This window comes from Gallus gallus, chromosome 12 (genome assembly GCF_016699485.2).
Source record: "Gallus gallus isolate bGalGal1 chromosome 12, bGalGal1.mat.broiler.GRCg7b, whole genome shotgun sequence".
Lineage (NCBI taxonomy): Eukaryota > Metazoa > Chordata > Aves > Galliformes > Phasianidae > Gallus > Gallus gallus.
Genome location: NC_052543.1, coordinates 154,488 through 175,246, shown reverse-complemented (window position 1 = coordinate 175,246; position 20,759 = coordinate 154,488). Strand labels below are relative to the sequence as shown.

Here is a 20,759-nt window from a genome sequence, read left to right as displayed (position 1 = left end):
CCTGTCAGTTCTAGGGCATAACGCTCTTAACCCTTAACCCTAACATAAAAGGGTAACCCTGAATGCTAAACCAAAATTGGTATTCTTTAACCCTTAAATCCAAACCAAAATGTTAACCATGTTAATGGTTAAATGTTAACTGAAGCCTCAACCCAAATGGATAACCCTTAACCTTTAACCTTAACCCGAAACCGTAACCTTTAATCCTAACCCAAAAGAGGAATTTTTTACCCTTAGCCCGTAACCCAAATATGTAAGCCAAACAAACCATAACCAAAAAGGGAAAGCCTTCACTCTTAGACAAATGGGAAACACTTAAACCTGACCCAAAAGGGTAACCCTTAACCCTAAATTCAAATGGGGAACCCTTATCCCTTAACTCTATCTCAAAAGGGTAATCCTTAACCCTAACCCAAAAGAGTCACTCTCCACACTTAAACAGTGCATGGCAACTCTCAGCACATTTTCTGTGATCTTTAAGCACTGTTCAAACACATGCCATCCTGTGAGTCTGTAATCTCAGAGGACACTTCCAACGTAAGCCAGTCTCTTCTGTCATCTTCAAGGTCCCTTCCAACTCAAGTCACCCCATGGTTCTGTGGTCTTCTAGGACGCTCCCAGCCCAAACCTATGGTTCATTGATCTTCATACACAAGATAGTCTAGTGTCCTGTGATCTTCAAGGGCAATTTCAACCCAAGCCATTCTAATGTTCTGTGATTTTCAAGGACGCTTCCAATACAGGCATGACTGGTAAGAGGCAGGGCTGCACGTACTGGAAGCTATTACTCAACAAGTAATAAAAATACATGAAATAAACACTACACAGGGCTTATTGAAACAAGGTAGCCAGACAGGCTGAGTGAGAAAATGCAGGCTGTATTTTGACACAAATACACAAGCCCATTTGGTGCCTGGTTCAGCAGCTCCTCTTGCCTTCCTGCACTTTGCGTGGTCGGGTCGTAGGGAAAATGGCAGGCTCTGATTCAATGACGGTGTTGTATGGACAGCGTATTTATGGCTGTGCATTCAAAAGTTGGAAGGGCGGTGGATTAGCAGGTTTCCTCATGGCACTGCCGCTGAGGCTGAGGAAAAGACTGAAGTTCTCAATGCCATCTCTGCTTCTGTCTTTACCAGTCAGACCAGTTTACTCAGGGTACCAGGCCCCTGAGCTGGAACACAGGGGTGGGGAGCAGAGTGAACCTCCCACAATTCAGGAGGAAACAGTTTGTGACCTGCTATTACACCTGACTGCCACAAATCCATGGGGCTGATGGCAACCACCTGAGGGCACTGAGGGAGCTGATGGAATTGATTGCCATATCACTTTCCAGCATTTATCAGCAGTCCTGGTCAACCAGGGAGGTCCCAGATAGCTGGAGTCTTGCTAATATGATGCCCATCTACAAGAAGAATTGGAAGGGAGATGGGGGAACTACAGGCCCATCAACCTGACCTTGGTATGGGGAAGGTCACGGAGCAGATTGTCTTGAGTGCAATCACATGACATGTGTGGGACAACCCTGGGATCAGGCCCAGCCAGCGTGGGCTCACTAATGGCAGATCCTGCCTGGCCAACCTCATCTCCTTCTATGAGTGGGTGACCCACCAGGTGGATGAGGGAAAGGCTGTTGATGTAATCTACCTAGACTTCAGAAATGTCCTTGGCACTGTCTCATGTAGCATTCTCCTGGAGAAACTGCAGCCCATATCCTGGGCAGGTACACTCTTTGCTGGGTAAAGAAGTATCAGGAGCGCTGGGCCCAGAGCATGATGGTGGATGGAGTCAGATCCAGCTGGCAGCTGGATGTACAGTGGTGTTCCCTAGGGGTCAGTGCTGGGGCCCGTCCTGTTCAATATCTTTACTGATGACCTGAATGAGGGCATCGAGTGCACCCTCAATAGGTTTGTTGATGACACCAAGATGGAAGGAAGTGTCAATCTGTCTGGGGGTAGGACAGCCCTACAGAGGGATCTGGATGGGCTGATTGCTGGGCTGAGGCAACAAGACCACGTGCTGGGTTCTGCGTTTTGGCCACAGCCACCCCAGACAATGCTACAGGCTTGGGGCACAGTAGATGGAAGATCATGTGGAAGAAACTTGAGAGTGTTGGTCGACACTTGGCTGAACGTTAGCCAGCAGTGTGCCCAGGTGGCCAAGAAGGCCAGTGGCATCCTGATTGTGTCAGAAACAGTGTTGTCAGTAGGAGCAGGGAGGTGGTCATCCTTCTGTACTGAGTGCTAATGAGGCCGCACCTTGAGTACTGTGCACAGTGTTGGGTCCCTAACTACAAGAAAGATGCTGAGACCCTGGAGCGTGTCCAGAGAAAGGCAGCAAAGCTGCGGTCTGGAGCACAGGTCTTATGAGGAGCGGCTGAGGGAGCTGGGATAGTTCAGTCTGGAGAAGTGGAGGCTGAGGGGAGACCTCATTGCTATCTACCACAACCAGAAGGCAGTTTTGTGGTGGGAATAGTAGAATTACCAACATTCAGAAAGACCTCCAAGATCATCTAGGAGAATAAATTTTTCCTGATATCCAACCTAAACCTCCTCAAGGCCATTCCCTATTGCTAGTTAGGTGGGAGGAGAGGTTGACCACCTTGCCACAGCCTCCTCTCAGGGAGTTGTAGGGAATAATAAGGCCTGAAGTTGTGCCAGAGGAAATTCAGGTTGGATATTAGGAAGAATCTCTTCTCAAAAAGAGTGGCAATGCATTGGAATGGGCTGCTGAGGGAAATGGTGCAGTCACCGTCCCTGAAGGTGTTTAAGGAAAGGGTATATGTAGTACTGAGAGACATGGGTTAGTGGGAAATATTGCAGGTAGTTGGATGGTTGTACTGGATACTCTGGATGCTTCTTACAAAAGTCCTGGCTATCTTAGCAGTGATGCAGAGTTCTTAGTCAATGGGATGCTGAGCAGCTGGAGGGGTTCCATAGGAGCAAACAAGCCGTAACACAGCTAAGAACTGCTCACAATTGACAGTGGAGAAGGAATGGGATTTCTTGCTCTAGGCTGCTGCAGCCCGTCTTTGTGCTCCCACACAGTTATCCCCTTTGTGCCCTACTCAGATATGTCCTCTTACACAGCAGCATAAAGCAAGATATGGAATGCTGTCTGTGCAATCAGGCTGCAGTCAGAGTGCAAGAATTAGAGGGCTGAGCAATCATGAACTGCATGGAATTTAACAAGAGCAAGTGATGGATTCTGCACCTAGGACAGGAGAACCATGGATATATGTACAGACTGGGGGAGGAGTGGATGGAGAAGAGCTCTGTGGAAGGGGGCATGCCGGCCCAAAACACAGAAGGAAGAGGGCTTCCTGGGCCAAAGCCCAGAAGGAGGAGGGCTCAATGGGCAGAAACACGGAAGGAAGGGAACTTGCTAGGCCCAGGCAAGAAGGAAGGGGCCTTGCTGCATATAAACACAGAAGGAACACAGCATGACGGGATGAAACTCAGAAGGAAGGGGGCCTCCAAGGCTGAAACCCAGGAGGAAGGCATTCTGGGTTGAAAGCCAAAGCAAAGGAATCTTGATGAGCCAAAAAGCAGAAGGAAGGGGTCTCGGTGGGAAAAATGCAGAAGGATGGGGATGAGCTGTGCTGAAAACCAGAAGGAAGGGGGCTTGCTGAGCCCATAGGCTGAAGGACCAGGGTTTGCTGTGCCCAAACCCAGAAGGAAGGAGGCTTGTTGGTCCAAAACCCAGGAGGAGGAGAGCTTGCTGGGCATAAACCCAGAAGGACGGGGGCTTTCTAAGCGCAAAGCTAGAAGGAGCGGGGCTTGATATGCAGAAACCCAGGTGGATGAGGGCTTGCTGGGCCCCGTGCCAGATGGACGTGGGCTTGCTGGTGTGAAACACAGAAGGAAGGGTGCTTGCTGGGCCAAAACCCAGAAGGAAGAGAGCCTTATGAGTCGAAAATAAGAAGGAATGGAGCTATCTCATCCAAAACGCTGCATTTCCGATCAGAAAGCCCCATTCCTTCTTACTTTCGACAATGAAGGAGTCTTACTGGGCCCGGAAAGCCCCCTTCAGTTTGTTTATGAGGAAAGCAAGCACCCTTCCTTCTGCATTTCAGACCAGAAAGCCCCATTCCTTCTTACATTCTGCCCATCAAGCCCCCTTCTTTCTGGGTAAGAGCCCAGCAAGCCCTCAACCTTCTGGGTTTTGGTCCACTATGCCCCCTTCCTTCTGGGTTTTGGCCCAGCAAGCACCATTCAATTTGCATTTCTGCCCAGAAAGCCTCCTTACTTCTGGTTTATGCCCCAGCACTGCCCTCTTCCTTCTGGGTTTTGGCCCAGCAAATCCCTACTACCAGGTTTGAGCCCAGCAAACCCCGCTCCTTCTGGGTTTGTGCACAACAAGGCCCAGTCTTTCTGCATTTCACCCCAGCAAGCACACCTTCCTTCTGCGTTTCGACCCAGGAGGCCCCCATCCTCGTGATTTTCATACCTGCAAGCCTCCTTCCTTCTGGTCTTCAGCACAGGAAGAACTCTCCCTTAACAGATTTCTGGCTAGCAGGCCCCCTTCCTTCTGGGTTTATGCCCAGCAAGCCCTCCTTCTGAGTTTTGGTCCAGCAAGTCCCTCTTTCTGCTAGGTTTCCGTCCACCACGCCCCATTCCTTCTCAGATTCAAACCTGCAAGCCCCCTTCCTTCTGCCTTTCGGACTGGGAGGAACTCTCCTGTATGGGTTTCTGGCCAGCAAGCCTCCTTCTTACTGTGTTTCGGATCAGCTAGCCACATTCCTTTTCTGTTAGGGCCCAGCAATACACCTTCCTCTGGCTTTGGGCCCTGCAAGCCCCATTCGTTCTGGGTTTCTGTTCAGCAAGCCTCTTCCTTCTGGGTTTGAGCCTAGCAAGCCCCCCGCGTTCTGGGTTTGTGGCCCAGCACACCCACCTTCTTTTGAGTTTTGGCTCAGCAAGCCCCTTCTTTCTCGGACTGAGTGTAGCATGCTCCCTTTCCTTCTTGGTTTCAGTCCAGATAGCCCCCTTTTTTCTGGTTTTGGCACCAGCATGGCCCTGTCATTCTGTATTGGAGCACTGCAAGCCTTCATCCTTCTGGCTTTCTGTCCAGCAGGTCCCCTCCGTCTGGGTTTCAGCCCAGCAAAACCACTTCCATCTGGCACGGAGTCCAGTAGGCCCTTCACCTCCAGGGATTCGGCACAGTAAGCACTGGTCCTTCTGCTTTTGGGAGCAGCCAACCCTTTTCCCCACTGGGTTTCAGCCCAGAAAGCACCCCCCCTCCATTTGCGTTTCTGACCAGCAATCACCTTTCTTCTGCGTTTCAGTCCAGCAAGATCCCTTCCCTTTGGTTTGTGGACCAGTATGCCCGCTTTTTTCTGGGTATGGGCCAGCAAGCCCCTTTTCTTCTGGGTTTCAGTCCAGCAAGACCCCTTCCTTCTGTTTGTTGCCCAGCACTCCCCCGTTCTTCTGGCTACGGCCTTTTACAAGCCCTCTTCCTTCTGTCTTTGGGAGCAGCAAATCCCTTCTTCATTCTTTTTGGCCCGGCAAGGCACTTTCCTTCTGGCTTTGGGCCAAGCAAGCCACCTTCCATCTGGGTTTCTGTCCAGAGAGACCCATTCCTTCTCGGTTTCTGTCCATTCTGTTCATTCTTGTGGAATGAAACCCAGAACGAAGAGGTCTTGCTGTGAAGGGAGCTTGCTGCTCAGAAACACAAAAGGAAGGGGTCTTCCTGATCCGAAATGCAGAAGGAAGGTAGCTTGCTGGCCAGAGACCCATAAAGGAGAGTTCATCCTTGTCCGAAAGGCAGAAGGAAGGGGGCTTGCAGGTTTGAAACTCGGAAGGAATGGGGCTTGGTGGATGGAAACCTAGAAGGAAGGCAGACTTGCTGGGCCAACACCCAGAAGGAGGGCATGCTGGGCATAAACCCAGAAGGAAGGGGGCCTGCTAGCCAGAAATCTGTTAAGGGAGAGTTCTTCCTGTGCTGAAGACCAGAAGGAAGGAGGCTTGCAGGTATGAAAATCACAAGGATGGGGGCCTTCCTGGCCTGTCAGTACTATAAATATTTCACATAGATGTACGTGCTTTGAGGCTGATTTTATTACAAGAAGGACGCTGAGCCCCTGGAGTGCATCGAGAGAAGGACAACGAATCTGTGAGGGGTGTGGAGTGTGAGTCATATGGGGAGCAGCTGAGGGAACTGGGGTGTTCAGTCTGGAGAAGAGGAGGCTCAGAGGAGACCTCATTGCTCTCCTCAGTGACCTGAAAGGAGATTGTGGCGAGGTGGGGGTTGGCCTCTTCTCCCCAAGATAGGATGAGAGGGAATGGCCACAAACTGCACCACGTGAGGTTCAGGTTGGCTATTATTAAAAACACGTCGTCAGAAGGAGTGGTGAAGTGCTGGCACAGGCTGCCCAGGGAGGAGATGCAGTCACTGTTCCTGGAGGTGTTCGACAACTGTGCAGATGTGGCACTGTCACATCCCACCCATAAGAGCAGGGAAGAGGTGACCAGATTCACGAATACCCCCAGTTAGATTAAGGTAGAACAATACACAGGGGCCCATACACCGTCATCAATTTTAATGAAAATCTATGCAGTACAATTATCCCGTAATGCTGGCAGACTGGAGGCTGGCAGATGTGATGCCCATCTTCAAAAAGGGCTGGAAAGATGATCCCGGTAGCTACAGACCTCACCTCGGTGCCAGGAAAGGTTATGGAACAGATAATCTCGGGAGCCATCATGGACCAGTTAAAGGTCAACGAGGGATTCACGCCCAGTCAGCATGGGTTTACGAATGGTAGATCCTGTCTGACAAACCTGATTTCAGTCTATGACAAGGTGACCTGCTTAGTGGATGAAGGTAAGGCTGTTGATGTGGTCTACCTGGACTTCAGTAAGGCCTTTGACACTGTACCCCACAGCACTCTCGTGGAGAAGCTGGCTGCCCACGGTTTGGATGGGTGTCATGGTTTTATGATTTTTGGTTATCAGTATTCTACATCATAACATCTTGCTGTGTTCCCTGTCGGATCGGCTCGCTACTGCTGCGCCCGACTACACGCAAGGCTTCAGTATTAGCGTAAGGCCTTTGGCTCTCGGACTATCTTTCTCTCCATTATTGTGGATTTATATTGTATTATAGTGTGTTATCTTACATTCCGATACTATATTTAGTAAATTAGTTTGTTTCTCCTCAGATCGTTGCCACTGTTTTTAATTATTTTGGGGTCCCCTGTTTCCCTTCCTGTTGGCGCGGATTTTGCGAAATCCCTCCGCCCCATTAGTCGCGGAACCGGGCCGGACCAGCCCTTAAACCGTTGACAATGGGCGTATGCTCCGCTGGGTGAAACACTGGCTGGACGGCCAGGCCCACAGAGTTGTGCTCCATGGAGTTAAATCCAGTTGGCAGCCAGACACGAGCGGTGTCCCCCAGGGCTCGGTACTGGGGCCGCTTCTATTCAACATCTTTATTAACGGTCTTGATGAGGGGATTGAGCGCACCCTACGTAAGTTTGCAGAGGGCACCAAGGTGGGAGGGAGTGTTGATCTGCCTGACGGGAGAAAGGCGCTACAGAGGGACCTGGATAGACTGGATGGATGGGCCAAGGTTAACTGTATGAGTTTCAATGGGGCCAAGTGTCGGGTCCTGCATTTTGGTCACAATAATCCCAGGCAACCCTACAGGCCTGGGGAGGAGTGGCTGGAAAGCTGCCTGACGGAAAGGGACCTTGGTGTCCGGATGGACAGGTGGCTGAACATGAGCCAGCGGTGTGCCCAGGTGGCCAAGGCGGCCGATGGCATCCTGGCTTGGATCAGGAGTGGTGTGGTGAGCAGGACGAGGGAAGTCATCCTGCCCCTGTACTCGGCATTGGCGAGGCCTCACCTCAAGCACAGTGTTCAGTGTTGGGCACAGAAAGGACACGGAGGTGCTGAAGCAGGTTTTAAGAAGGGCAACAAGGCTGGGGAAGGGCTTGGAGAATATGCCCTATGAGGAGTGACTGAAGGAACTGGGGCTGTTTTGTCTGTGGAAAAGGAGGCTGAGGGGAGTCCTTATTGCTCTCTGCCAAAGGTGATTGCAGCAGAGCGGGGCTGGTCTCTTCTCGCTGCTGACAGGTGACAGGACGAGGGAAATGGCCTCAAGCTGCACCAGGGTAAGCTTAGGTTGGATATTGGGAAACACTTCTTTACAGAAGTTGTTGCGATGGGCTGCCCAGGGAGGTGGTTGAGTCACCATCCCTGAGTGTGTTTAACAACTGTCTGGATGTGGTGCTCAGGGACATGATTTGGCAGAGGGCTGTTAGTTCGGGTAGTATGGTTGGACTCATTGGTCTTTGAGGTCTTTTCCAACCTGAGCGACGCTACGACGCTACGATTCCCGCCGCCCGACCCCGCCACGACGACAACGAACTGCGCGCCGGTCGCTCCCAGCGCGCATGCGCACGTTCGGCGCGCGCGTGGGTACCGCCCCACCCCGGGCTGTGACGTCGCGTGTGGTCGCGATCGGCGTCGGCGGGCGTTGCGCCGCGTGCGGAGCGGGAGGTCGCGTTACGCACGAGTGCGGGCTTTTCGCCGCTTCCTCTTTCTCCCGGCGAGGTCGCTGACGACGAGTGGCGGCCGGACGGCCGGGCTCGGCGCCATGCTGCGGCGCACGAAGGCCGAGGTGGAGAGATACGTCGCCTCCGTACAGGCCGCCGCCTCCTCTCCTCGAGAGGTGAGTGCTGCGGGCCGGGCCGGGCCGGGCCGGGCCGGGCCGGGCCGGCGCCTCCAGCGGCGCTCCCGCGGCCTCTCACGGGCCGCGGTGGGGTCCGCTCCCCGCCCGCCCCGTCCCTCCGCTCGTCCCGCGGGTGCCGGGCCTGGGGGGCGGCCGCGGGCTTTGCCGGTGCCCGGGATGGCCGGCGGGGGCCGGCGGGCCTGGTGTGCGGGAAAGGCGCGGGGCTGCCCGGCCGGGCGGCGCTTTGCAGCCTTATTCCTCGGGTACGAGGGAGGGGGGTCGTGGTATTTCCGCTCCCGGGAGCGCTGGTGAGTCAGAGCTTACTGAGGGGCTCGTGGAGTCGGGTGGGTGGGGAGTCGAAGCCGAGGGAGGGCGGGCGGGCGCAGAGTTGTCTCCTTGGAAACGCGGTTGGCCACGTCTGCGCGCCTCCTAAAACTGGTGAGCCCTCGGTAGCTTTCGAAGGAGCCCAGCAGCGCAGCGACGTACGGATCCCTCCTGTTCTGTGGGAATAGGTCCCGAGTTTCCAGCCTTCCCTCTGTTGAGGAACCGGGGAATGGAAAGCGTGTTGTTCTGCTTTGGGTTTTCTTTGGTGCGTTGTGTGGCTGTTATTCCCGCCTGTGCGACAGCGCTGTGACACGTCAGTAGGGAGAGAGAGAGAGAGGTGGGGGGAAATAGCTTTGCTGCTGTGCGCTGGTAAGTGGGCAGCCAGCTGAGGCCCTGATCTCTGGGAAATGGTGTGCGGGTTACGGTGAGCTGACTGATGCGGTTCAGAGGAGCAGTTTTGTCTGGAAAGGTCCTGCTGTGCCGCTCTGAATTGGTTTCATTGCCGATGTGGAATGTTCATCAGCGTGTTGCACAGTGTGAATGCATGCCGTGATGCAGCAGAGCCTTGATGTGAGCGTAAGGCCTGCGTGCATCCTCATTTTGACCTTCTCCAACGGCAATAGAGTTGTCCTGTCACTTTGGTTGCCTTTGATGCTGTTTAGGTTGCGCAGTGTTGAAGGTATCGTTGCCAACTTCTGAGATAGTCTTTGTCAGTGTTGGCATTCCCGTGGGGCTCAACGAAAAGACGCTCCGTCTCCTTTTGTGGTGTTCGAGGCCAACTGCTGCGGGCTTAGTTTCATCTTTTCGGTGATGCTTATAACTGGCTGCAGAGCATAGTCAGTGGTGGAAGTAGTTACTGCTTTTCCTGTTGGGTTGGTTTTGGAGAGGAGGGTTGTACAAGGCTGCAAGCATTTATTTGGAAGTGTCTTTTCAACCCCGTTTACAAGGAGGCAGGGCTGTGGCATTTGTTTTCTTCTGCAACACAGATAGATTGCAAGGAAAAAAGATGTATGTAGCTGACCCCATTCTTCTTCTCTCTTTAGTGAGAAGTGTTGATGAAATGTGTCAAGTGCAAAGACTTGCTTGCTTTGCTAGTGACCTCAGTTTTGCTTTGGTAGCCTTTGCCACAATCCAGTATCTTTCAGAAACAAAGCCCTGAATACAAGGAGCGAACTGGAGCTGATAAGTAGGAAGAGATTTTTAGAAGTATTGTGCATCCCTGAAAAGAGGGGTGTCCCTATTCAGTTACTTCAGAAGTGCTGCATATCTAAAATGTACCTGTCGTGTTTTCTTTCCTTCAGAGATCGTTGAAAGGATTCTTCTTTGCGAAGCTGTATTTTGGGATAAAAGAATATGAGCTTGCTCAAAGGTAACAAATGTTATGTCTGTTGTTCTGTTCTTTAACGTGTAGTAGAAAAGCTGAAGGAAGTAGAGTGCAGAAATCAAGGCCGTTGTCGTGCTGTTTTAAGGTAGCAGTAAATGGGAGAATTTGGTGCCATTTAAATCTTCCTGAAACAGCAACTTGCAGGATGGGTCGTCATATGGTGCTGTAAAAACCCATCTGGCTGACATGTCTCTTATGCCACTGTATTACACCCTTCTTACAGTTTCTGTGAAGTACTGCTTTATTTACTAAAGGTCAGTACTTGCAGGCAAACATGCAGCATCTGTACATGTAGAAGTAATGTTGTTCCTTACTTGAAGGTCTAGAACTAAATATGGCTAGATGTCCTGCGTGACAGACAAGTTTCACACATTAGCTGCGGGGTGTGGGGGGACTTGTATTTCTGGGGAATACTGATTGTTCTGGTTTTTTTTTTTTTTTTTTTTTTTGCTGTTTTTATTGACTCTGTAGGCATCTATCTATTTATCTCCATGTCCGAGAGAGAGATCCCAAAGCTCACAGGTTTCTGGGACAGATCTATGAAGCTCAGGATAATGTAGAAAAAGCTTGTGGGTGTTACGAGGTAAGCACTTCACTCACCTCTCTGTTGTTCTGCTTTATTCCTTTGCAAATGGACTTGATCTTTGTGCTGCCTGCTCTGATGTTCTTCTTCCACTTCCCTTTTGTACAATCAACAAACCCACAAGTAACGGTGTGGCATGGTTAGGCTGGTATTTTACAGGTTGTATAACTAGACAGATTATCGCAGTGGAAGGAGATAATGAAGAATAAATGAAATGCTTACCCATGTCCTGGGCTCGCAGTACAGAACTCCAATGGGAGCGATCTCCGGGAAGAGATCCTTCCCCAGTGGCAGTCAGCCCTTCAGTGGGGTCTAGGAGAGGTGCAGCCAGGCTCCAGCCCTTCTGGCCATGCCGCTGAGTTGCCTTCACCTGTGCTCCCATGGCTGACTCAGTGCTTGCCTCAGGTGATCAGTCAGAGGTTCAGACTGTGACTCAGCAGCTCCCATACGCTTTTGGGCTAAGGATCTGTCACCCTGTAGAATTCTGTAGGAGGGATTATGGTGACAGCAGTAATCCAGCTGCTACTGAAAGATTGGACTGAGAGTGTTTTTTCAGTTGCAGTGTTTGTTTTTTGTTAGTGGTGGGCTTCTTGTTTGTTTGTTTCCTCCGAGGCAGAGGGAACGGGGCAAATACAGTTCTGATTAGGCAAGCGTGTAAACGTGAAATTCACAGTCAGTGTTTCGTTATTCAGGCTTTGGGGAGGGAGAGGGTATGCACCAGAGTCTTGTTGCCAGCACAGTGGAGCGCTGTCGGTCTTTGTGACTTAATTCTGTTTCTCAGAAGTCTCCATATGAGGTTAGACTGGAGATACTGCTAGTCCAGCTGTCTGAGTAGAGCAGCGTCTTGTGGTAGAGGCAGAGGAGCTGGTTTTGGCATTATTTCTCTTACAGTCTTCTGAATTCCAGCAGTTGTCTGGGTGTTAGAAACCAATGGTGGCCTTTCAAAAGGGAGGCTTTTCTTAAAGTAGTGAGAAAGTACTTACTGATCATTCTCGTTTGACTTGCTGGGTCTGTTTAGTGTGGGATATGTTTTCTTTCTTGTTCCATATGGACTGCGAGATCGAGTTACTAATAAGCTTTTTTTCTCTTGTGTGTGTGCATGGGGAAAACTAGCGTTCTGTGGAGCTGAATCCAATGCAGAAAGATCTGGTACTGAAGATTGCAGAGTTACTGAGCAATCACAACATCACTGATGAAAGAGCCAAGTACTGGGTTGAGAAAGCTGCCAGGCTCTTCCCTGGGAATCCTGCTGCTTACAGATTGAAGGTAAATTCCAACTTCTAATCTCTGTTCTATGCCTAGGAGAAAGAAACTTTGGTTTCTTTAAGTGATGGGAAAACCATGTTAATAACAGTATCCAAGAGGTCAAGATTAGACAGGTGAAGTATTGCCTCTGTGATGTGACTGCACTGCTTGCTAGGTTTTTTTTTATTTGAGTTAAAAACTGTAGAATGTAGGAGATGCTGTTATTCCCAAATACTGGATAAATGCTTTCAGTCGTACAATCTCACTTTTGTACAGGCGTTAGTTTTCTGTAGCACAACAGCAATGAAATTGAAGTCTTGAGAGGCTTGTGCTTTGGGTTTTTTTTGTGTGGCGTTTGGTTGGTGTTTTGGTGTGGTTATTTATTTATTTGTTTATTTATTTAGACAAACTGTTCTGTATCAAGGTCTACCGTCTTTGAACCAAATGGCTTGACAGTCTTAACTTAGCATCTAACTTATCGCCTACAAGATGCAGACTCTGAAGTTTTTTTTTTTTGTTTTCCCTCTTCTAAAATACTTGTCAAGTTCTCTGTAGCACCTAGTGGCTTTTCAGAGTCACAGTCTGTAGTGGCAGTGAGAAAAGAGTCAGGTAATGTGGTTGCTGAAAAGTCTCTCGTGGAGGATGAAATTTTAACGTGTTGCCTTCATATTTGATAGGAGCAGTTACTGGAGCGTAAAGGTGAAGCTGGATGGAATCAGCTCTTGGATATGATTCGAACAGAACTCTGTGCGAGACCAGACGATCTCTACCTTAACATCAGACTGGTTGCTCTCTACCGTTCAAATAATAAATTAAGAGACGCTGTGCTTCATTGTCAGGAGGTGGAGAAGAAAATACCTGTAGACTCAAGCTTGGAATGGTGTTTGTGTGTCATAAAGACATTTGAGGTATTTAATCATATTTTGATCGTGTCATAATCTCCCACGTCCTTGAAACTAGTGTTATTCTCTTAGTATTGTTACGAAGGCAGCTTATTCTCAAGTGGCTTAACTTCTTCAACTGTAATGTCTGCTGAAACCAATTATTTACTTGGGATTTTCTTAAACCTTATGGAGTCGTCTAGTTTCTAGCTGAAGTACTAAGTTAGATATAGCAGCTCTGTCAGGGAGGGAATTGCTCAGGCGAACAGTTCCTGGAACTTTGCTGCTGAAGAGTGTGTTAATATCTCACCTGGGAAACTGGATTATGTAGCAGCATGTTCTGGAGAAGCTGCTGCCTTCGTAGAAGGATGGTGGTTCCTTATTCTCTGATGAACTTTATTCTTCAGGAGTATCTCGAATCAGTACGAGACTTGGAGTCTGATAGAAATAATTGGAGAGCTATCAAGAAAGATCATCTGCTGGCCTATTCTAGCTTGGTTAAAATGACACTTGCTTCTAGAGATGTTCAAGAAAGCAGAGGGGCACTTGAAAGGTATTGTTTTTCCTTTTCTGTTTAAAAAAAAAAAAAGGAAAAAGAAAAAAGATGGCTTTATCAAGTTAATACAACACATACTGAAATAACTAAGAATTTTAGGCGTCTAGTATAAATAGGTGATAGGAAGCCACCTGCATTCTCCTTGGGGGAAGACTGATAGGACCGGCTAATCCAGCTGACTTCAAGGTATGTTGCCTGTGCCACTGCTGGAGTAGTACAAAACAATGTTTGTAGCCATGTAATTGAAGATCTGTGTTCCTTTATTTCCATTGCTTTCTCTTTCATACTGAGTTCTGTTGATTTCACTTCAGTAAACAGAGTTCAGAGCTCTGGGAGCTCGAGGCTGCTCTCTTGTGCAACTCAGGTTTAAGCAACAGAGATGGCAGTAGCAGTTGAATGACGAAGTTACTTCATTCACAGCTAAATAACGTTGACCTTGAAGCACGTGATAGCTTTTACCAGGACTTTGTTGAAAACTAATCTTTTCTACATTCTAGTTTTGATCGTGTGCTTCACTCTGTGAAACTGTGTGTGAATGGACCTGACGAGCTGTCTCGTGCCTTCCTTGAAATGAAAGGACACTTCTACATGCATGCTGGCACTTTCCTGCTGAAAATGGCCCAGAACAGTGAGGCACAATGGAGAGATGCATGTGAACTTGCAGCCTTGTGTTATTTGAAAAGTTTCCATGTAAGTCACTGTTGAGTTTGTGCCTGTAGTTGTTGCAGTTCTTGAACACTCTCACTGTACACGCACTGAACGCCTGTTCTCCAGAAATGAACTACTGTTTCTATGGCTGTCTCCTCACCAAACCTTACTCTTTCTCTATTCAAGAGATTTCAACTGGTGTGAAGAAAATATATCATCAACTGTGTTTCACTTGTCAGAAGTAAAATGACTCTTAAAGGCTAACGAGTGGATTTCCTAAAGGCTATTTCCTTTCCTGCAATGCAGCTAAAATAACTAATATTAAGGTGATTGGTATGGGAGGGAGGGGAATGACCTGAGTAGCTCTCACATACTTATTGCAGAAACAGCAGAGCTTGCTCAAGCTTAATTCTTTGCTTTATGAAAGAAAGTCACGTTTTCCTTTTTGCACAACTGCTTGCCTTGAAAACATCACTTTATCTCGTGTTATCTTAAAGCTATTTGCAATTGTTCAATTACTCACCTCGTGTCCCTTTCAGGAAAGAAGCAAGCTTGTTTCCAAACTTTACAGACTAACTTAATTGATTTGCTTTTTGTTGTGAAGAAGCTGTAACGATTCTTTTCTTTCTTCCCCAGATTCCTAAACCAAAGTCAAAACCAGTAAAAGGAGATGGTACTGGACAAGATCTGCTGGAAATGTTGGCCTGTGACCGAAAAAGCCAGTCTGGTAATAAAAACCAATAGTTAGGAATGTTCCGTCGTTCCGTTTTAATCTTACCTGAGCAGTCTTTTCTGTATTTTGGCTGCATATGAAATGCAAAACAGCAGTTTGACCCTGACATGTAATGGGCGTTTTCTTTTTCTTTCCAGGACATTAAGATAGAATTTAACTTTTAGTGTCTCCTAGTCTGCTGGTTTCTGCCTACTAACATCCTATTTGTAAGCATTGCTAGTCCCAAGCGTAAAAGAAAATACTGCTCTTTTCCTGTCGTTTTTGTTCTCTTCTTTGTTCCAACAGGTTTGCTGCCTTTTTTTTTTTTTTTTGTAAAACTGAGGCAGTCTTTTTCAGTCTTCACTATCCTATGGGCTGTAGGTGAAAACAAAGAAACATTCATCCTGAGTAGATGAGACTGACAGCTACTGATAATTGAAGACAATTGCAGTGCCCTTCTAGTAAAAATACATAGTAATCCTGGAGAACTGGATTTAAAAATGCCTTGGGACTACTGTCAGCCCATATGCTAAAACACTGACTTAATTATAGGGAGAGTGCAGCTTAAAAATTTGTAAATATCATAAGGGGAAATCTTGATTCCCAGCCTAAAGTAGCAAGAACAACCCACTGCATTGAATTTTGTTGTCCTTGATTAAGTTGAGTGTCCTTATGTGACATTCCATTTTTCTAGGTCATATGTTGCTGAACTTAAGCCACAGCAAGGAGGACTTCTTGAAGAAGATTGTGGAAAATTTTGCCAACAAAAGGGGTTTATTTACACTGTTTGAAAGCCTCTTTGGGAGTGGAGCTTCTAAAGAGAGATCTTTCCTCGGCACAGATGATATAGGAGATGTCAGTACACAGGCACCAGTGCAAGAGGAACTGAGTGAATATGATATTGGTAAGAGATGTTGCTTAAACTCAACGTGACCGTGACTCTGTATTAGAGGTTCTTGTACGTATGCTTCATTTGCAACAAAAGACAAGTGTCTGTAATAGCTGCTCATCGTTGCCCTAATCAGAGAGTGATTAGCAAGAAGTTTCACTTTGAACGGTAGCTGAGAGGCAGTATCATCATGCCAGGTTCTGAAGGATTTCTCGCATGCTTCCTGCTTCCACGCTGTTGTCTTCTGGTCTGTTCCGATTCATTTCCAGTTGAAGCTGCCTTTTTAGCTGTTTGTGTTTGTATGCTAGTAAGTGCTAATAGGAAGGCACGTACTTATTTATGTGTAATCTGTGAGTACAGGTTACAGGCATTAAAAAACGAAACAATTCCAGGATGAGTTGTGAACTCATGATATCTTTCCGTTTTTAAGCTTAACTTGATGATGAAGGCTGGCTTTGAGTGTGAGTGTAACAAGAGTAGAATACTAGTAGTCTTCTGCTTAGCTGCTAGTAGTCAAAAACATGTAGACTATTCAATCTAAAACAGCCAATCGGTGCAAAGCAATAAGGCTTACGGCCCTTTCTCTTTTTAAATATAACTGTATTTTATATGTAAAATGCAAGTTTATATGTGTGTGTGTGTGTATAAAATAAAATATATAAAATAAAAATTTTACATATAAAATAAAGTTTCAGAGAGCCTCTCTGTAGAATTTTGTTCATAGTGTTTTAAAATACATCATACAAAATATAAAAACTGGTTTGTGCTTATTGCTCATAGGCTGAAGATTTTCCCTGTTAGAGTAGTATGATGTTATCTGCATTTTTTTGCTTGGATAAAAAAGGGAAAATATTAATATACTTTGGTTGTTGCACTTACATGAAATAGATTTTGCTTCTTCAGAAGTTATTTGTATAATATAAACAGGTGCAGAAAAGACCTGAAGAATGCTACATCTTACTCTTGGTTCCAGCTTGTTAGACGGAGGCAAACAGGTGGGAAGAGGTTGCTGGGGAAGTCCTTTGATGGGAGAAATATTCAGAGCTCCTTACTTCTCTTGTCCTGAAAGCCAGCTTTGATCAAATACAGGTCTTCCTAACTAGGATGCGGATCCTAGCGTCTTACAACCTTTGTTTTTGCATAGGTGCTGTTCGAATGCACAGTGGAAGTCTCCAGCACCTTGTATGGCTTGGCTTGCAGTGGAATTCTATGTCAGTGTTATTCCCACTGCGTAAATTATTAGAGCGACTTTTCCACCTGCCCCAAGAGACATCAAAACTTGAAACAGATGCTCCCGACTCCATTTGCTTGTTGGACCTTGAGGTAAGTAAACTTTCCAAGTTTGTGAATGCATTTAAATGCAGTTTTTTTGGTACCTAACACCTTCTGTTTATTTATCTTTACAAAACCAGGTTTTTTTACTTGGGATGGTGTTCACTGGCAACTTAGAATTGCAGGAGAAGCTGAATACTCGCTGTGGCACGCATCAGCCTCCTTTCTTACCATTGCTGCTGTGCAAACAGTACTGTACTGAGAAGCAAAGATCCTGGTGGGATGCTGTTTGTACGCTTATGCAGAAAAAAACAATGTAAGGCTTCTTCAGTTTGGAAATATTTGAACCAAACTTCTAGATGGCTGCTGAATTGATTCCCCTAGGTTGTGTAAAGCCAGTTCCTTTTGCTTGACGTACTTGGAACATTAAGGGTTTGTTGCTGTGGGGGTGTGAGATGCTGAAGAACTTTCTAAAACCGGGCTTTACTTCTCTGATATTGTATTTCTAAAGAAGAGCTAGCTTAGGAGTAAAACTGCTTGTTCTATTCATCAAATAAATGACATGTGAACATTGTGGAAAAAGGTGGTGAAAAAGAAGGTATGCTAATTGAGGAATATTTCTTCTGATATTCAGACCGGACTCAGTAACAAAACTGCGGCTTCTTGTTCAGCATGGATTAAGTACTCTGCGAGCCCTGGAGAAACACGGCCTTCAGCCTGCCTTAATTATGCACTGGGCAAGAAGCCTGCAAAAAACAGTAAGTTAAGATGGTTTGTAAGTAAGTACCGTCTGTTCTTCTCTAATTTTGCAAACTTAAGGGACTAAATAAAATCAGAGGAGAATGTAGTATTGAGACCTGCTGCTAATTTTGACAGGATGACTAGAGCAACTAACTTCCCTGACAAGTTCTCCCTCCCTTCCTACTCTCTTAACAGCACGGGTAAAAGTAATGTTGTTTTCTACCTGTGTGTTACTTTCTGTGACTCTATGGAGAGACCTCCTGAGATCCATCACAAGCGTCAGAGAAAAATTCTTGAAACTTCTCAAGAAAGCGACTGTATCAGAGAAGAAAAAGCTTGGATAACATTTTATTTGAATTTTCTGAGATGGTTTCGATGTCTCTTCTCCAACAGGGCATTAGCCTTAATTCCTTCTGTGACCAGAAACAATACATTGGAAGAAGTGTCTACTACTGGAAGAAGACTTTGCTTAGTTTGAAAACTATCAAAAAGCACAAAAGTATTCCTGAACCTACTGATCCTCTCTTCAAACATTTCCGTAGTGTGGACATTCAGGTACAGATCGATTATTCAAAGATCAGAGTAAGAGGGGTTGTGTGTCACAAGCTTACATACGAATTGGTTGGTTTCTTTTGTTTGGTTGGTTTTGTGTGTTGATGTTTTTCTTTTTGTCACTGTACAACTGAAAGGTGTTATTGCTATAAGACTGCTAATGCTGCGCTTTGGTAGTATCTTTCTATTGAACTTTTCTTAGTTTTAAAACTCTGATTGGAAGACACTGAACTCCCTTAGTACCAGCTTTCTTGAAAAGCTGTTTTCCTGTAACACAGGAAAGCTAGGGGTATTAACCTCCTCCTCTGTGATGTTTACAGTCACTGCCTGTTCCAAGTATCCACATGTGTGTGATGTGTGACTTGTCTTTTGCTCTGGTTGTAGGTCTTTCAGGTTGCAGCCTATGAAGAAGAGGCGCACATAGCATTTGCAACGTTGGATGCGGTTGAGGGCAAAACCGATGATGCTTTATTAGCATTTGAAGCTATTAAGAACGTGGTTTCGTACTGGAATCTTGCCATTGTAAGTTTATAGATTGCATTAACTCAGAATGCTTTTCTCTTACTTGCATTCCGACCGATTCTTATTATCAATATACTGTTGCTTAGCTGTGCCAACGAAAGGCAAAGGAGATTGAGAATGATGCTATGTTGCCGGAACAACGAGAAGAGCACAAAACCTATCTTCTTAAAAGAAAGCATTACTTGATGAAGGTCATTGATGAAAGCTCCTGTGATCCTTCAGTAGCCAACAAAGTAAGTAATTCCTGCTTAACAGCTTGTTTGGAGAGGTGGAGTGGTTTAGCTTACTGTTGCAGAAGGAAACAATTTGCTTTCAAATCAGACTTTAAAACGGACTTTGCTTTGTGGCAAGTTAAACTTGTTCCCTCAACCAAATAACTTGCTTTACTCCAGTGGGCTGATAGGTCCGGGGAAGCTGCTGTGAAGGTACCGGATTATGAAATGTTTTTGACTCTCTGTAGATGACAGCTTTTGTGTAAACAAATGGCTTTTGCTCTCTGTCTTCTTAGTGAGGTTGATAGTTTGCAAATAGAATTGATGCTTGCGTGAATTGTCCTCCTACGTTAATTTTAACAGATGTAAGGCTTTCCTGGGGGGAATACAACAACAACAAAAAAAACCCACCTAGAATTTCTGTAAAGAAAGCCTTGTGAACTGTTCAGCCGTAGATCAGAACACAGTCTGTTGGTCTGAGGAAGAATTGCATTCATGCTTTGCGTTTCAAATAAATTTCTAGCTGCCGGTATCTGTTAAAACGGTAACGGAAATGCTGAATGCAGTGATCCAAGAGCTTGGAGAGAATGAGGAAGAGGAAAGTCTTGCCTCCGGAAATATCTCACAGGCTGCAGGTCTGGAAGTAAAATATTCAACTCCATCACCGAAGAGGTTATCTTTCTCACCAGCTAATAACTACAAGGTATATGAGCTGGTTACTCTTCTAGGGAAGTGTTACGTTTGTATAAAAACTGGAAGGTCAGTGAGCTTTTTTTTTCTTCCCAGTTTTCTCCTAAAACTCTTCCTCAGTGGGCGGAAGATCAGAAGTCCTTACTTCAAATGCTGAGTCAGCAAGTGGAAGCTTTGAAGGTAAACAACTTTTGTCGCTATATATTTGATGCAGAACACTTGATCTTTTTGTTCTGGTGGTAAGTGCTTTGTGACCCTAGCGTTGAACTAAGCTTCACTTACTAGACTACCACTTAACTCAGTGAAGATAAATGCTATAAACATCTGCTTAAATGGAGTGCAAGCGTAAAACTTTGTTGCCTACAAACTCTGATTTGGTACTCAGTTATAGGAGGTAATCCTAAGGAGTGTGTGTGCAGGAAGTTCTGCTTTCTTCAGCTTAGCTATTGTCCTCTTGCTTCTGGGTTTTTTCTTTCTAGCTTCACGGCTCAGTCTCAGTTTTGTACAGCGTGGGCAGATCATGGATTATTGCAGCCGTTGACTTTTTTTTTTTTCCCCTCAGTCCTTGAATGCACTTTTAAATAGCAAAGGAGTGTGGGTCGTTCCTTAGGTTTTCTTCAAATATCTGTGTAATACCTTTATATTCTCTTAATTGAAACACTCTCTTTAATAGAACGAAATACAAGAAATGAAACGTAATAGATCCGGTGTAAGTATATCATCTCACGGGTGGCCTGGTGAAAGCTATGGAACAGATACTGTGTCTGCTGGTTATGAGAGAGCACAAAACCTTCATGAAGTTCCTGTAACAGGTAAGTCGGTGTTGAATTTTTAATTAAACACTTAGCTAAACGGAGTAAGACTTGTTAAATCCTTTT

The 20,759-nt window shown here is 46.4% G+C and overlaps 1 protein-coding gene across 6 annotated transcripts in view; it reads left to right on the top strand.

The window, feature by feature from the left end:
- The first annotated feature begins 8,442 nt into the window (after positions 1 to 8,442).
- The window catches only part of RGPD1 (RANBP2-like and GRIP domain containing 1), a 44,144-nt gene continuing 31,827 nt past the window's right edge, over positions 8,443 to 20,759 (top strand). For all 6 annotated transcript variants that reach the window (XM_040646596.2, XM_040646595.2, XM_040646598.2 and 3 more), the window contains exons 1-18: positions 8,443 to 8,670; positions 10,296 to 10,363; positions 10,850 to 10,961; positions 12,075 to 12,227; positions 12,884 to 13,114; positions 13,495 to 13,640; positions 14,141 to 14,333; positions 14,928 to 15,018; positions 15,698 to 15,907; positions 17,037 to 17,215; positions 17,305 to 17,480; positions 17,799 to 17,922; positions 18,299 to 18,460; positions 18,842 to 18,979; positions 19,066 to 19,212; positions 19,715 to 19,894; positions 19,978 to 20,061; positions 20,555 to 20,693. In XM_040646596.2, the coding sequence (XP_040502530.1) occupies positions 8,596 to 8,670; positions 10,296 to 10,363; positions 10,850 to 10,961; positions 12,075 to 12,227; positions 12,884 to 13,114; positions 13,495 to 13,640; positions 14,141 to 14,333; positions 14,928 to 15,018; positions 15,698 to 15,907; positions 17,037 to 17,215; positions 17,305 to 17,480; positions 17,799 to 17,922; positions 18,299 to 18,460; positions 18,842 to 18,979; positions 19,066 to 19,212; positions 19,715 to 19,894; positions 19,978 to 20,061; positions 20,555 to 20,693 (2,608 nt within the window). In that variant the 5' untranslated portion in view covers positions 8,443 to 8,595. The remainder of the gene's footprint in view (positions 8,671 to 10,295; positions 10,364 to 10,849; positions 10,962 to 12,074; positions 12,228 to 12,883; positions 13,115 to 13,494; positions 13,641 to 14,140; positions 14,334 to 14,927; positions 15,019 to 15,697; positions 15,908 to 17,036; positions 17,216 to 17,304; positions 17,481 to 17,798; positions 17,923 to 18,298; positions 18,461 to 18,841; positions 18,980 to 19,065; positions 19,213 to 19,714; positions 19,895 to 19,977; positions 20,062 to 20,554; positions 20,694 to 20,759) is intronic.